At 38.0% G+C, this 13109-nt stretch overlaps 1 protein-coding gene across 2 annotated transcripts in view; it reads right to left on the bottom strand.

The window, feature by feature from the left end:
• LTN1 (listerin E3 ubiquitin protein ligase 1) overlaps nt 1–13109 on the bottom strand; it is a 67497-nt gene that overhangs the window by 2544 nt on the left and 51844 nt on the right. For both annotated transcript variants that reach the window (XM_060098589.1, XM_060098588.1), the window contains 7 exons: nt 12648–12885; nt 12235–12309; nt 8626–8812; nt 4551–4722; nt 3457–3677; nt 1568–1762; nt 154–321 (listed from right to left, as the gene is read on the bottom strand). In XM_060098589.1, coding sequence (XP_059954572.1) covers nt 154–321; nt 1568–1762; nt 3457–3677; nt 4551–4722; nt 8626–8812; nt 12235–12309; nt 12648–12885 — 1256 coding nt within the window. The remainder of the gene's footprint in view (nt 1–153; nt 322–1567; nt 1763–3456; nt 3678–4550; nt 4723–8625; nt 8813–12234; nt 12310–12647; nt 12886–13109) is intronic.

The raw sequence follows: 13109 nt of genomic DNA, 5'->3' as shown, positions 1-13109 counted from the left end.
ACTAATTATCTTTCACAAATTTTGAAAAATCATTTTTAATATGTCTCCCATTAACCACAATTAAGAGTTTAACATCTACTGTTTTCCAAGGTTAGATATCATACATATATAATATATATAAGATATAAATAAGTTAATTTCTCTTTAGCTTACCAAGCAGGCTGAATGGAACTTTTTCTTGCATGTTCTACAGGCTTTTTTGGGAAGAGAATAGTTGAAACCATGAATGACTGAGAAACAAATCATACAATCTTCAACACCCTCAAAACGTTTGTCTACATTATTTTTCCATAATGCTAAGCCTTCCATAATACTGCCATTCTGTTAACAAGAAAAATAGATAAATAAAGTCAATATATACTGAAGACCACCAGTATTATTCTTATTCAATTTCACAAATTTTAAAGTTGTATTATAACTTGGAGAGAAGAGAATCTGCTTGGCTATATTCACAATTCTAAGTTTTAAGAATACTGGTTTTTAAAATGACCTCCCAGGTTTTAGGAACCAGATTTAATTTTTCTACATTAAAGGCAGTCTTGAAAGAAAGGCTCCTGCCCCAATTTTCAAGTTTTATAGTCTTAGCTTATTGTTTGATGAAACTTTTTAAATAATTAAATCATTTGGATCAGCTCTCCTAACTTTTAACTAAAAATGATGAAATTAACTATCTCACCTACTCAAATGCTGATCTGTTCCAGCTCTACAATATTGGTGAATATACTTATTTTAAAATAATTTTTCTTTACTGTAGAATGTCTGAGATACATCACAATGTGCAAACAAAACTAGAGACTCACAATTTCTTTAAAAGGCAAAGGTCTTTGAAAGTACTGGGATTTCTCTAACCACAGAAGGAAAGTTGAAATGTTAAAGTAAAGTAGCTCAGAAGACATTCATCTGTCCCATGTCTCACAAAAAGATTCCCTCTCAAACTTTAATACCATGTATTGTTCTGTATCATCTACAATGTCAATGAAGTAAAGTCAATTCTTCTCAAACACCAGAAAAAAAAAGCTGTAGAGCCTGAAAAATTAAAACAGCTCGGCAGGGGACTTCCCTGGTGGTTAAGAATCTGCCTGCCAATGCAGGGGACATGGGTTTGATCCCTGGCCTGGGAAGATCCCGCATGCCGCAGAGCAGCTAAGCCCGTGTGCCACAACTACTGAGCCTGTGTGCCACAAATACTGAGCCCATGTGGCACAAACTACGGAAGCCTGCATGCTCTAGGGCCCACGTGCTGCAACTACTGAAGCCCGCGCGCCTAGAGCCCGTGCTCCGCAACAAGAGAAGCCACCACAATGAGAAGCCCGCTCACCGCAACTAGAGAAAGCTCATGCACAGCAAGACCCAAAGCAGCGAAAAAAAAAACAAACAGAAAAACAAAAAAAACCCCACAAGCTTGGCAGGTTCAAATCATTTAGGCATGTATCTGTTTATCCAACAAAATACAGTATCTATTTCTACTTAAGCAGAAGAGATATATTTTTGTTTTATTGCCCTTTCAAATAGTAAATCAGCAAACTTTCTCTAGTTTAGAAAGCCAAATGTGTACATAGACACTTACTTGATGGGTAAGGTAAGTGCTTAGCTGCAGCATCCAGTTTCGCCACTGCTGAACGGCTACTCCAACTCTTTTCCCACTTTCTACTGTTATTGAACCCAATGGATAATTTGAAGGCAGCTGTATTATAAGTTCAATAACTATATCTTCAATAGTATAAGTGGCCATGACTTCTCGAGTAGTAGCTCGAGCTTTAACCTGCAACACATGGAAGGTAATATTTTTTTGCCAAATTTCTTTTCTTCCCTTTCATTCAAAAACCATCTTGACAGGTTGACTGCTAGCAGCCAGTCCTCATTCAAACAAAACACGGGTAAACTGTTACTTATCTGACATGACATGTTTAATAAAATAGGTTCAAATACCTGAAATGTTTTATAGTGATGTTATGACATTCAAAGATGTTTCAAAAAGAAATGCACTACTCACTAAAAAGTATGTTTTAGTATATTAGGCTTGCCACATCATAGTTTTTGCATAGACCAATAACAGAATGGGTTATTATTAATTATTCCTTCTCCTCCAAAGCTAACATATCAAATATCACTTCTATTTAGATGTTTTTCAAGTCTTTCTCTACCATAGAATTCTCCTGAGCTTTAGAGCCAACCAGCAACTGACAGAATATTTATACCTGATCTTGATTTTCTTACTAGCATTGCAAACTCAACATAAAACACAAATTATCATCCTTTAAAGATTTATTCCTCTGGCTTTCCTATTTCCACGCTAAAAACTGTAGCATCATCTTAAAATTCTCCTTCTACCACATTCCAGATATCAACTAGTTGCAAGTTTGGATAAATCACCACAAAATTTCTCACACCCCTCCCCCTTTAAGGACTATTCTCACTGATACTGCCTTCCCTGGGCCTCCTCCTAATGTCTACACATTACAAGTCTCCCTAACTATTCACCTGAACCCAAGCTCCATGCCAATAGCCCATGTTATAAGATTTCAGTCAGAGAAATTTCACAGATTATAACTCTGACAGTGTCACTGCCCCAAAAGAAAAATTTCAGAGAATTCCCTGGTGGTCCAGTGGTTAGAACTCCACACTTTCACTGTTGAGGGCATGGGTTCAATCCCTGGTTAGGGAACTAAGGTCCCATAAGCCAAGCGACACAGCCAAAAAAAAGAAAAGAAAAGAAAAATTTCAGTGGCTACATAGTTCCAAATATTTTAGACTGTTACTTGAGGCCTTTCCCAATATATCTCCAATTCATCATAGAAGTAGTTTGTTCTCTATTTACCTTCATGAATCCTACTCCATATGAATACTGGGCTATTCATCATTTCTTAGGCCATCACAGAAATTACATTCCCATCTTCAAGCTTTTTGCTTTTACCATACTGTTTTCTCTATATTAGATGCTTTTCCCCATAAAAAAATCCTGCCTACCTCAAAGTAAAATTCCTTCATAAAGTCTCACCTAATCCCCTCAGCCAGATGAACTTTTCCCACTCTGATCGCAGAGCATTCTTCCTCTTAATGTGCCACTTTCCAGTTTCCAATGCAAAAAAACATTATCAGTATCGCTCTTTTCTTTATTAGATTGTATGTTATTACTGGACAGGAATCTGACCCTTCTAAACTGTTCATTTTGCAGGTGACTGGCACACAGTGCCTGGCATCTGTAAGTATTCCAATATATATTTTCAATTAACTAATGAATGTTCAAAAACTATTTGGTGGGGGTAAATAAAATTATAACATCATTTTTAACCTATGCATTAATTTGAGATTTGATATCCAATAATCCAAAAATAAAGTGGACAATTTCTGTAAATTCTGAACCAAGAGTTACAATTGTGATGATACTCACTACAACTGATAGACATAACCAATACTGAAACAACTTTTCTAGAAAAAATCCAAGACAATACTAACCGTCATGCCATTAAATAGCTGTGTACTTGTTTGCACAGAAGATATTTCTTGAAAAGAAAGAACACTGCTAACATACTTGCTTGTAAATCTATCTACAATATTGAAAACACGCTTCTCACTACTATTCCACCACAGCCTAACCATGGCGGGCAAGTCTTTTAATGTCATGTGATAGACTGAACAAGCCAAGTGTGGAATATGGTATGGAAGAGTTGAGGTATCTGAGGAAAAAACAAATTCTTAGTTAGTAACATACATTTCTTACATAAAATAACAGACTAATATTAGTATTTTCTTAGAAGATCATTTTCAATTCCTTAACACTAGTGCTCATAAAACAAACATACCAAAGAAACCAGAACTCTGGAGTATTAGCTTTTTCTCACACATTCAAAATGAACAATTAGAATTGTAAAAATAATGAAAATCCTGAATGACACTGAAAAATCTGCTTAGAAATAGCACTCTTTATTTCACATGAAAGATCACAAATACAGTGAAACACACACTCTTCAAAGAGGAGGAACAATTAAAGATTCTTTTTCTTATAAATTATGAAAAAGAGTCTGGCCTCCTTTACTTTTCCCAGAGCTCACTGATGTGTTATGCAAAAGTTCTAGAATCCCACCTCAGTACTCACAAGACAAAGTCCCATCCTCAGATCTCCAAGTCATTTAAAAAATTCCTATTCTCAGGAAATCACTTATAACACTGCGGCGCAGCTAAATGCATGCATGTCTATCCCTTCAGCTAAAATGTGAGCTCCCGGAGTGAAAAATAAATTTTACTTATCTTTGTTTCCCCAACTGAAGACTATTTATTTACAGGCCTACAAAACATTATTGCGTAACAAATACTTGTTTACTGAGTAAAAGATAATAGTCTCAACAAAGTAAACTTCAAAAATTAATTAAATTCTTAACAACCTTATCCACAAAATCTAATTATATGTCCTATTTAGAGAAATACGGAAAATCTGGCACTTCAACATTCTCATAGCCAGGACAGACATCTGGGATTATTCTCCATGCCCTCAGGGTAACCTGATCCGAACCTAGTCTCTAAGAAAGAACACAAATGCACATCATACTGACCTCTAATACCCAACTGGAGCTCTTCTGTAAAGAATGTTTTAGGGTCCTTATTGGAGAGCTCAACAGCTGTCTCTGCAAAGGTCGGATTTTCTGGCATAAGCCTGAACAGGTGATAGAGCAATTTATTCAAGCTTTTTGTTTTTCGAAGGTGCATTGAATACAGAGCTCGAAGCTGGTGGAGAGTAAACAATTTTTGTTAGGAAACCCAATTAAACCAAGACAATCAGTAGATATGAACAAACTAAAGTGTAACAGACTGTACAAGAACACAATACAAAAATGAATTCATTTGAACACTGAGAATGACATGGAAGAGTCCTATAAAATATATGCCACAGTCTTACTTTCCAGTTGTGTCATTTGAAGGCACTGCTCCCGCTTCTCATAAACTAGCAGAAGTTTTCACTATCCCCTCATTATCAGACATATACCTCTAACATCTTTCTCAAACTGTCTCCCTGTTGATAAGTTCACCCCCACTTGGAGTCTCTGAGCTGAGAAAAATCTATTCGCCGTTCCCCACAGACGATTTGCTCACTCTCCTCCCAAATCTTCCACACGTTCCTTCCGCACCATAATCTCTAATCTTTCAAAATTCTGCTTAAAACTAATCCCATTTTTATGGCTGACCTCATGCTATATCAAAGATTTCAGCATCCCTTTATGACAGAACAAACTAGTATTTCAAAATGTCTTGGGGTCTTCTCATTAGTTGTTTTATAAATCAGGACATTTCACAAACAATATGGATTTTTTTTGTTTTTTTTTTTTTTTCCTTGCTCTACGCGGGCCTCTCACTGTTGTGGCCTCTCCCGCTGCGGAGCACAGGCTCCAGACGGGCAGGCTCCGCGGCCATGGCTCACAAGCCCAGCCGCTCCGCGGCATGTGGGATCCTCCCAGACCGGGGCACGAACCCGTGTCCCCTGCATCGGCAGGTGGACTCTCAACCACTGCGCCACCAGGGAAGCCCTCTGGTTTCTTTTTTAAAAACAGGAAAATCTGGCACCACTGGGTGTCCTATAGGCATCTATGTGAGACGTGTGCTTTTGACTTGTTCCTTAATAACACAGTTTTCATTTGTTCACATTTACCTTGTAGCTCTTTGGTATTTGTACCTGTTTTAAAATTATTTCTTACACTATGTTTCTTCATAGTACAAATATACCATTTTCTGAACACTATGAATGGTCAAATACAAAGATCAAGCCATAGTATTTGGAACTGATTCTTAAAAAATTCATCAAAGAACCTTTACAATGAAGAAATCTGGAGGACACTACCTTTACCAAGTAACCAAACTTAACATCACCAATAAAAGGACAGAGGACATTCTGTGCTCCTAAGGTGAGGCACTGAGAATACATCACCACTGTGTAGTAAACACTCTTGCTGAAAAGCAACCAGAATCTAATGTTGAGGAAACTACCAGACAAATCCAAACTGGAAGACAGTCTACAAAATAACTGATCCGGTGAATGACACCAAAGAAAAGCAGAGGAATTATAAGCTAAAGAAATATGACAGACAAATGCAAACATGACCCTTGATTGAAACCTCAATATAGAAGGAAATAAAACTATAAAGGACATCTGACAACTGGGAAAATTTAAATACAAATTAGATAATATTACTGCATCGAAATCAAATTTGAGTGTAACATTTATATTACATTTATGTTGAAACATGTCCTTGTTCTTAGGAGACATATGTTTAAATACTTTTGGTAAAGCATCATGATGTCTGCTGTCCACCTTCTCTGTAAATCCGAATATTTTTCAAAATAAAAAGTTGGAAGCGAAGTAGAACTTTTTTAAAAACTTAATACATATAGCAGTGGGCTTTTAAAAACACGTCTATTACCCAGCAATTCCACTCTTAGGTATACAACTCAAGAGAAATGAGAAATATATGTACACACAAAAAATTCATGCACAAATGCTCACAGCAGCTTTATTCACAATAGGCAAAAAGCGGAAACAACCTAAATGCCCACTGGATGACTGGATAAACAAAATGTGGTATAGTCATACAACACAATATTATTTAGGCATAAAAAGTAATGCCATAGTGATACATGCTATACTATGAATGAATCTTGAAAACATTATGCCAAATGAAATAAGCCAGACACAAAAGGCCACATATGTGAAAGGTCCACAGTAGGCAAATCCATAGAGACAGAAAATAGATTAGTGGTTGCCAGTGGCTGGGGAGTTTGAAAGGAAATGGGAAGTGACTGCAGATAGGTAAGGGGTTTTTTTGGGGGGGTGGATGTTGAAAATATTCTAAATTTAGATAGTGGTGATAGGTGCACAATTCTGTGAATATACTAGAAACACCAAGCTGTACACTTTAAATAAATTTGATGATATGTGAAATATATCTCAACAAAACTATAAAAAACACACATACAGGTGCGTGCATGCGTGTGTGCATGCACACACACACACACCTTTGCTTCTAATGCAATCTGATTCACTAGTTTTAAGAAGAATGTTAAAAACAACTCAGATTAAGGCCCAAAGTTTTTTTAAATTTTTAGGTTTGTTTTAAGGATTCCTCTAATTAGTGTTATTTACTGGGTTATGCTGGTTTATCTGTTGACAGCTCAGTTCAATTTCTAGGCTCAGTAAATGCTGCTGTAATGCTTTGTGCCCCCTCCCACTCCCCCACTCTGGTCTAACGGGAAAGATGAGGCGTGGCCAGATTCCTAATTTCTGAATATAAGATAACAAAAACGAAATTCTTACACATAAAAACTTCAATTTGCTGCAGTTTTTTAGAGACCAATAATATTTTAAGAAACAAATTTAAATGCTTAACAAGGAGCTCTTGAAATACATCATACAGCAATTTAAAATTAGCTCAAATCACAAACGTTAAGTGGTAGGACTGAAAAGAAATAAAATAATTTGAACATCTAGATCAGTGTTGCCTCTGTGATTTGATTTCCCCCTTAAACAAATGCAAAAGTGCTTAGGGTTCTAGATTTATACCAAGGTATGGGTTATTAGCAACATAAATTATAACTTAAGGATTCTAAAAAATCACATTGGAAATGAATGCCAAGATGTTTAGTCACAGTTTAAATATGTAATAATTAAGTCTTTTTGTATTAACCTGTCAAAGAAGCCACCTACTTTATTAAACTGATTCAATCAATGTGTTAATCTTTTTAAAAGTGGGAATCTGTCTAAAAGAATTTTTTAAAATGGAGTAGATTTCTCCAGCTTCCTTCTTAAACATGAGACAACAGAGACACCTAGTGCCTGCTAAAATGATTTGGTCAAAATAATTACAATAGGATATTTTCTATATTTAGCGATAATGGTCTGAATTATATAAGGTAGTATTTCACAGATCTTTCTCTGAACACTGATTTTCAAGTAAGGTAAATTTCCAATGATGTAGTAATTGACATCTCCACAAGAGTCAGAAGTTGACCACAAAGGAAAAAGAATAGCAAGATCCGATTCTTTTGAAACTCTTACTGTGGTAGCACAAAATTAAATTATAGAAATCTGGTTTCCTGCAATAAAAGGACTTGGTGGCTACATTCAGTTAGACAAAAAAAATTGATCTAAGCACATTCCAGAGATTAATTACTTTTGCAAAAAAACAGTGTGTGTGTGTGTGTGTGTGTGTGTGTGTGTAAAAACCTGTGGGAGGATGAGGAAGCAGAGACAGAAATAAATTTAGCAGAATGTCTGAAATTAGCCAGATAAGATTAGATTAAAATGTGAGGCATTTCCCCTTTTTTTCCAAAAGGAGGGGAAGGAAAGGGTTTAGGACAGTAACAGAGAAATACATATAGGACACAACTGTCAAAAGTCGTCTCATTGGGCCTCCCTGGTGGCGCAGTGGTTGAGAGTCCGCCTGCCGATGCAGGGGATACGGGTTCGTGCCCCGGTCTGGGAGGATCCCATATGCCGCGGAGCGGCTGGGCCCGTGAGCCATGGCCTCTGGGCCTGCGCATCCGGAGCCTGTGCTCCGCAACGGGAGAGGCCACAACAGTGAGAGGCCCGCATACCGCAAAAAAAAAAAAAAAAAAAAAAAGTCGTCTCATTTTATTTACCTGAGATGAAGCAGCTTTGAAGAAAGTAAGTATTAATTTCCAAGTGAGGAGGTATCCCAGAACATAGCAGAAGTCTTCACTCAGTGGCTTAATAGTAACTATCTGTCCAACAGGAATACACCCCAAAACGTTTTCTAGTAAGTCTTCTTGAGTGCTAAGAAGAGACATCAGTGCTGCTGGTGGTGACCTAAGAATCAATGATTAAACACCACAATTTTCTTCATAACTTGTCCCTTAACAAATTGACAGCACGTATAAATTCCAAGCATTTAAAAAAAAATCTTTATTTTCCAAAAACCATTTTAAAAGTCCCCCTTTATAGATTCAATTTTTACCCCTAATTCACAGAGGCAGTTACAGAATTTGAAAGACATAAAGTATTATATAAATATATACCTACATTTCCATATTTATAAATATAAAATATATAAAAATATAATTTTTATATTTATAAATATATAAAATATGCTATAAAATATGAACTCTAGAGGTTAGCACTGAAAGGAAAGACCCTTTTAGAAAACATATATTTCAACCTTCTGTTTTATGGATGAAAAAAAAATTAGATACCCAGAGAAGCTAAATTATTAGTCTGAAGTCCCTTGGCTAGTCAGGGGAATGATTAGGGCTAACAAATCCTATCGGGTCCTTTATCATCCTATAAAGGGTAAAAAGATCATAAGACTGTGTTTCTTCAATGAAGTAAATTTTAACATTCACATTAATTCATGACAATGTGAAGTAACTTTCTTCTTTACGGAAGTACTGCACTCATTAACACTTACAGATGAGCTTATAAGATTCTCAAAAAGTGAAATACTTGCGTGTATCTCCTGTCAAACTCTCTTCTCTCTGACATTCTAGCTTGGTTCTCTCCTTTCACCTCTGTGATCTTTCTTCCCTTGTGGTTTCCTACTACCAGTCCATAAACAAGTCTTCTTTAAGCTTCTGCCCTTAAGTTTTTACCTTCAACGCCACCATCTCATGTACCAACCCTTTTCCATTCCATACCAACCGTCACTAGATTTTACAAACAACAGCTCTCTACTTTCTACACTAACCTGCATGCACTGCTATGACTTCTGGCATGGCGTCCCCCTCTGCTTGCTTCTTTGTACAGTTTAGGCTTCATACTATTGCCAGAATCAGCTGGTGGTATCCCATCTTCTACCAAACAATGCCCCGACTCCTAGAAAATGTCATTTTGAAGGCCCTTCATTACCCTTCCAGCTTCATCTTCCACTCTACCCTCCTTCCCTACTCCACACATATTCATTTATACTTTTATTCAACAAATGAGCACTATTCATGACTGTTTTAGGCCAAAAAACCTGGGTCTGCGAATACAGTCAGGAACAAGAGACAAAAATGTCTGCCTTCACAGAGCTTACATTCCAGTGGAAGAAGATCTAGACAATTAAAAAATACATTAAATGGCAACTACTGAATATTCCCCAAGCATTTCCTGAACACTCATGCCTCAATGCCTTTGCACATGGTGTTCACACAACTTTCCCCTGCCCTACTAAAGTGCTCCCTAATCTGAAAGGTCCAGCATAAATGTCTCTTCCTCACAAGAATGTCTTCTCTTCCTGGCACAGCAGTTGTGTTCCTCTAACATCATCCTTTTTCTTAGCACTTGTCATACACTGTCTTCTATTATAGGGTAATATCATCTAAATTAGATTATAAACTCTTTAAGAAAAATACTGTTACCTAACACTGTATTCTCCCCTCAATGTTTAATTAATACTTTGCACAAAGGGGTGGACAATAGATTTTTGAATTGATATACTCTTTCCACAGCTCCCATGTGGCCAAAGACAGTTTTACTAAACAGTAGCAAACTGAAAATGATTTAGGAACAATTAAGAAGAGAGAGTAACTATCTCTTTGGGTGAACTCTAAATTTCATTTGTATCTTACAGATAAACTTACAAGATCTGAAGGAACATATACTTTAAATTTAGAGCTTTTGTATTGCCTCAGTCTTCTAAAGTCATTATGATGGATTATGAGAATTTAATAAAGCAAACTACAGATGGTTCCCAACTTATGATGGTTTGACTTACAATTTTTCAACTTTGCAATAGTGTGAAAGCAATAAGCATTCAATAGAAACCATACTAAGAACTTCGGTCATTTCCCAGGCTGGCAATATGCAGTACACTACTCTCTTATGATGCTGGGCAGTGGCGGCGAACTGTAGCTCCCAGTCAGCCAAGCGATCACGTGGGTTAACAACCAATACGCTCACAACCATTCTTACCCAGACAACCATTCCGCTTTTCACTTTCTGTATTCAATAAATTACATGAGGGCTTCCCTGGTGGCGCAGTGGTTGAGAGTCCGCCTGCCGATGCAGGGGACACGGGTTCGTGCCCTGGTCTGGGAGGATCCCACATGCCGCGGAGCAGCTGGGCCCGTGAGCCATGGCCGCTGAGCCTGCGCATCTGGAGCCTGTGCTCCGCGGCGGGAGAGGCCACAACGGTGAGAGGCCCACATACCGCAAAATAAATAAATAAATAAATAAAATAATAAATTACATGAGATATTCAACACTTTATAAGATGGCTCTGTGTTAGATGATTTTGGTTTTTTTTTTTGGCTGCCTTGGGTCTTCATCGCTGCGTGCGGGCTCTCTCTAGTTGCAGTGAGCGGGGGCCACTCTGTTGCAGTGTGCAGGCTTCTCACTGCGGTGGCTTCTCTTGTGGAGCACGGGCTCTAGGCGGCAGGCTTCAGCAGTTGTGGCACACGGGCTTAGTTGCTCCACGGCATGTGGGATCTTCCCAGACCAGGGCTTGAACCTGTGTCTCCTGCATTGGCAGGCGGGTTCTTAACCACTGCGCCACCAGGGAAGTCCCCATGTTAGATGATTGTGCCCAACTGTGGGCTCATGTAAGTGTTCTGAGGCTGAGTAGGTGAGGTTAAGCTGATGTTCGGTAGGTTAGGGGTATCAAATGCATTTTTTAAAATTAATTAATCAATTAATTTATTTTTGGCTGTGTTGGGTCTTCGTTGCTGCGCGTGGGCTTCCTCTAGTTGTGGCAAGTGGGGGCTACTCTTTGCTGCAGTGCGTGGGCTTCTCATTGTGGTGGCTTCTCTTGTTGGGGAGCACAGGCTCCAGGCACGCGGGCTCAGTAGTTGTGGCTCATGGGCTCTAGAGCGCAGGCTCAGTAATTGTGGTGCACGGGCTTAGTTGCTCCGCGGCATGTGGGATCTTCCTGGACCAGGGCTCGAACCCGTGTCCCCTGCATTGGCAGGCAGATCCTTAACCACTGCACCATCAGGGAAGCCCTAAAATGCATTTTTTTTTTTTTTTTTTTGCGGTACGCAGGCCTCTCACCGTTGTGGCCTCTCCCGTTGCAGAGCACAGGCTCCAGACGCGCAGGCTCAGCGGCCATGGCTCACGGGCCCAGCCGCTTCGCGGCACGTGGGATCTTCCCGGACCGGGGGTCCCCTGCATCGGCAGGTGGACTCTCAACCACTGCACCATCAGGGAAGCCCCTCAAATGCATTTTTGACTCAACACAATTTTCAACTTACAATGAATTTATTGGAATGTAACCCCGTAAGTCAAAGAAGCTTTGTATTAAAAAAAAAACTTACAAGGCTGGTTCTTCTTCTTCATCTCCATATGACTTTAGATTATCCTGATCATATTGTGGGAATTCAGTCATCAATCTGGAAGTTAGAATATTTAAATTATATTAAATGGTTCATTGTTAAATCATGCTTAAAAGCAGAAAGACCAATACTTATTTTGTAATGAGTATATTTTTTCTACTGAGTTTTTTCTGAAATAACCCATCATGGTCAGGACTATCTAAATATAAACTGTGCATGGAGAACAGTGATCTAAAAGATCAAAAACTTGGCATCCCTGTTATTGAAATGCATAGTCAAGCTTACTTTGTTGTTGTTTTAACTGTGACTTTTTTTAATGACTAAAAGTTAAAGCTAAATATATATTCCATTTTTTTAGAGCACCACGACATTGATTCAATTGAAAGAATTCTTACTTGTATAGCATATGATAAACAGCAATTTGCACAGGCCGAGCTCTGTAAAGGAGTAATGGGGCTAATGTATTTAACAAAGTCTGGAGATACTCTGGCAAGTTTGTTTTTTGGCCAGCAACCAATCTTGCAGGGAGTTTTTGACTCAATAGCTGATCCTTTGGGATATAAGTTAATGTTTCACACATGGGCTTCAGCATTGCATTCTGAAATGATGTTTCAGATGTATCTTTGCTTTCTCCTGATGACAAAAAGGAAAGAAATATTCATACCCCAAAACAAAGTGAGTAATACAGCTTGACCCATTCACAGACAACCAAATGTTACTTAAGAAAATGAAATAAAAACTTGACAAACATTTAAGCAGTCCTAACTAGAAACATGAACTGAATATATATTTCAGATAATCTCAACTATTTAATGACTTCTATTATCTCATCCTTAAAAAAAAAAAAAGACATGTGA

This window comes from Mesoplodon densirostris, chromosome 5 (assembly GCF_025265405.1).
Source record: "Mesoplodon densirostris isolate mMesDen1 chromosome 5, mMesDen1 primary haplotype, whole genome shotgun sequence".
Taxonomy (NCBI): Eukaryota; Metazoa; Chordata; class Mammalia; order Artiodactyla; family Ziphiidae; genus Mesoplodon; species Mesoplodon densirostris.
Note: the sequence above shows the minus strand (reverse complement) of the source record. Positions and strands in the feature narration are given on the sequence as shown.